The sequence below is a fragment of the Anneissia japonica genome, unplaced genomic scaffold (genome assembly GCF_011630105.1).
Source record: "Anneissia japonica isolate Jap-2015-1 unplaced genomic scaffold, ASM1163010v1 scaffold685_len2926416_cov193, whole genome shotgun sequence".
NCBI classification, from domain to species: domain Eukaryota; kingdom Metazoa; phylum Echinodermata; class Crinoidea; order Comatulida; family Comatulidae; genus Anneissia; species Anneissia japonica.
Genome location: NW_022692922.1, coordinates 2319349 through 2322419, shown reverse-complemented (window position 1 = coordinate 2322419; position 3071 = coordinate 2319349). Strand labels below are relative to the sequence as shown.

Genomic DNA, 3071 nt, shown 5'->3' with positions numbered 1-3071 from the left:
ATCCTAGTTGAGTCATCAAATGCATTGCCAACACAGAAAGCTGCTAGATAAGACCTGTCCTAGAAAGTTTATTAAAAAGTAACAATCAGGTATATACTACAGTTTAATATTCAAGTGAATTGCCAAAACAGAAAGGATGGATGAGTTAAAAGTAGCCAATATATGCTCCTGCTAGGAGCTTTTTTTTAATTTTTTTTTTTAAGCTATCATTTTTATAGGCCTATACTTAATATAATGCTATGATGATGTGCTATTATTTTTCTGTTGCACTTGTATAACTGTAGGTCAAAGTTTAAAATGCTAATAGTGATTTCTGTATTAATTTATGTATTTTTTTTTAAAGCGATTATGTCAGTGACATGCAGTATGATTCTTAATGTGTCTCACGATGGAATATAGCCGCCATGTCTTTTGCTTTTTTCGAAGTCCTGACTAAGCTATGGCTCGTTTCTACTCTCAAACGTAACCGGTTATTCAACCGGAGTATTAAAAACACATTGTTAAATTTTGTAGTAGAACCAGGGTCCCCCAAAAACATGGATTAAGATAAACGGTTAACATTGTATAATATTTGAGCGGTTATTTTTGGCACATTTTCTCGTCAACATGCAAATACAGTATTAGCTATGACACTGGTGGCCTCGTTTCAGATGATTTTTTGTGCTCATCCCCTTCTGTTCTCAGCATGCACAAAGAGTAACCAAAGTACTATATTACTAACTGTGTGTGATTTTTGTTTTGCGGTTATTACACCAATTTAAGCCGGGCACACACCTGTCTCTTATACACATCTACACAGATTTCAACTTAGAATCGGACAAAAAAAGAATCAAGTTTTCCTATCGCAAAAAAGCACTTCTATCCAATTCTGGCCTTAATTACAAGCAAGGAGATCATGTTGTAGATGGAATTGTATATAGTTCCTTTGGGAATCGGGAAAATAATACATTAGATGAGTTATCATTTGAGGATGCATTTCAAAATGGAGCTGATAACGATGTTAGAAATCATTCAAAACCTGAAATCGAATCAAAATATACTTTTAACAAACAGAAAGAATCTGGAGTTATGACGGAATATTTAATAGCAAATAAAGATCCACGATCCGAACGTCTACTTAAGAAGGTGTTCAGTACGATGAATGATGATTTGTACCATAAGTTTTTTACAAGGATTAAATACTTTGAAATTAAAAATCGCATGACTTTCAAGCAGTTGCCACCTCAAGGGAAATGGAAGTTGTTAATATCAACAATGAAGGAGCTTGGCTACGAACAGAAGTTACCAAAAGTTATTAATATTGGCTCGAAAAAGAGCGGCACGAATGCATTTGGGTTTTTCTTTCAACAGCATCCGGAAGTCTGCCACTCACTAGGCAATGAAGTTCACTATTTTGATTGGAATCATGAAAAGGGTACTGGGTACTATAAATCGAGGATGGGATTTGCTACAAAAGACCAAATTAGTTTTGAGAAAACACCACGTTATTTTGTAACTGAAGACGCGCCTTTATTTATACAGAAAGAACTTCCAGAAGACATTAAATTTGTATTATGCGTCAGAGACCCAGTACAACGAGCCATCTCAGATTTTCGCCATGAATCTGAGCTGCAAGAGCGAAGAAAATTTAAAGGCAGGGTAGATCGTACAAAATATTTGTCTCAAAACGGGATAATGCAAGGGCGTGAATTTGAAAAATTGGTGTTGACTCCGAACGGGGAGGTCAATGCGTCAAATGAGATCATTCGGACAAGTCTTTATTTTACACATTTTCAAAACTGGTTGAAATATTATCCGAGGGATCGGTTCTTAGTTATTAATCACGATAACCTTCAGAATGATGTGTTAACGGAACTGAAGCGAGCAGAACAGTTCTTAGGTTTAAAGTCGTATTTTAGAGCGGATATGTTTTATTTTGATGAAAGTAGGCATGGATCCTGCATGAAAGGTAAACCTCGGCCATGTCCCGCAAAGAGCACGCCCGGTTTCCTACCCAAAGCGCAGTTAAACCCTCAGTTACAAAAGAAGTTATACGATTTTTATAGGCCATACAACAATGCATTTGCGAAACTAATTGGAAAGAGATTTGCATGGATGAATCAATGATAATTGATATTCTGAGATTGTACAGTAGATAGGAAAGAAAACATTAATGGATTTGATAACCTTCAACCGTACTCTAACGTAATTTGACCTATCCTAGTTGAGTCATCAAATGCATTGCCAACACAGAAAGCTGCTAGATAAGACCTGTCCTAGAAAGTTTACTAAAAAGTCAGAACAATCTGATAATACCAGTTATTCTAGTGAATTGCCAACATAGAAAGCATGGATGAGTTAAAAGGGGCCAAAAAAAACAAACATGTCCAGCAGTTACTGGACACACAATCCCCCTGGGAGTCTATTTTAGTTTGGTGAGGATTTTTTTTTACCTTGTTTCAAACTTTTGTTTTAAAGATTAATTGTCAGAGGAAGGCGGAATAAAATAATATTGTTTTCTTACAGATAGTTTTGCAAAAAACATCTAGACGGAGGAGAAAATAAAAATAAAATTTTATTGGTGAATGTAAAGAGTGTAGTAATGGGATAGTTCAATGCATTAAATTTAAGTACAGTAGGCAGAAATATACATATCTTATTTTATGAGATTTTTAACGCAGCGGAGGGCATAATGTAATTGGCCAAAAATAAAATTGTATTTGTTATTCGAAATCATCATTATTGGCGGGCAGCCGGTTAGCTAAACAAAGTACTGTATAAAAAAGGTCTCGACTTATAAGATAGTTTAAGTCAAGTAGTAGTTAACTACTGCGTCTTTCGTTCAGACATTTTTTCTGCGAAGTGATAAGAATTTTTTGGCAATGTATGTCTAATTCAAAACTAACATTTGATGTTTTTTTTAGAATATTTTTGAAGTCAAAACCTGGGCATTTGAGGAAAGGCTAGTACATAAAATTATTATTATTTATGCATAGCTTTTAAAAAATGTCTTTTTTTTTTTTTATTATGCTCATAATTGTCAGGGTTTTTTGTTTTTAATTTGAGTTATTTTTAGTTAGAACTATATTCTA

General features: G+C 34.4%; 1 protein-coding gene across 1 annotated transcript; it reads left to right on the top strand.

Annotated features, from left to right (window-relative positions):
* Positions 1–799: 799 nt before the first annotated feature.
* LOC117100526 (heparan sulfate glucosamine 3-O-sulfotransferase 1-like) lies at positions 800–2298 on the top strand. The gene has a single exon (XM_033240286.1). It carries the CDS (start codon positions 1069–1071, stop codon positions 2104–2106), a length of 1038 nt encoding a protein of 345 aa, XP_033096177.1. The 5' UTR covers positions 800–1068; the 3' UTR covers positions 2107–2298.
* The last annotated feature ends 773 nt before the right edge of the window (positions 2299–3071 follow it).

Excerpts from the sequence above, each read along its gene's own strand:
- LOC117100526 (XM_033240286.1), top strand. The coding sequence starts at position 1,069 with ATGACGGAATATTTAATAGCAAATAAAGATCCACGATCCGAACGTCTA.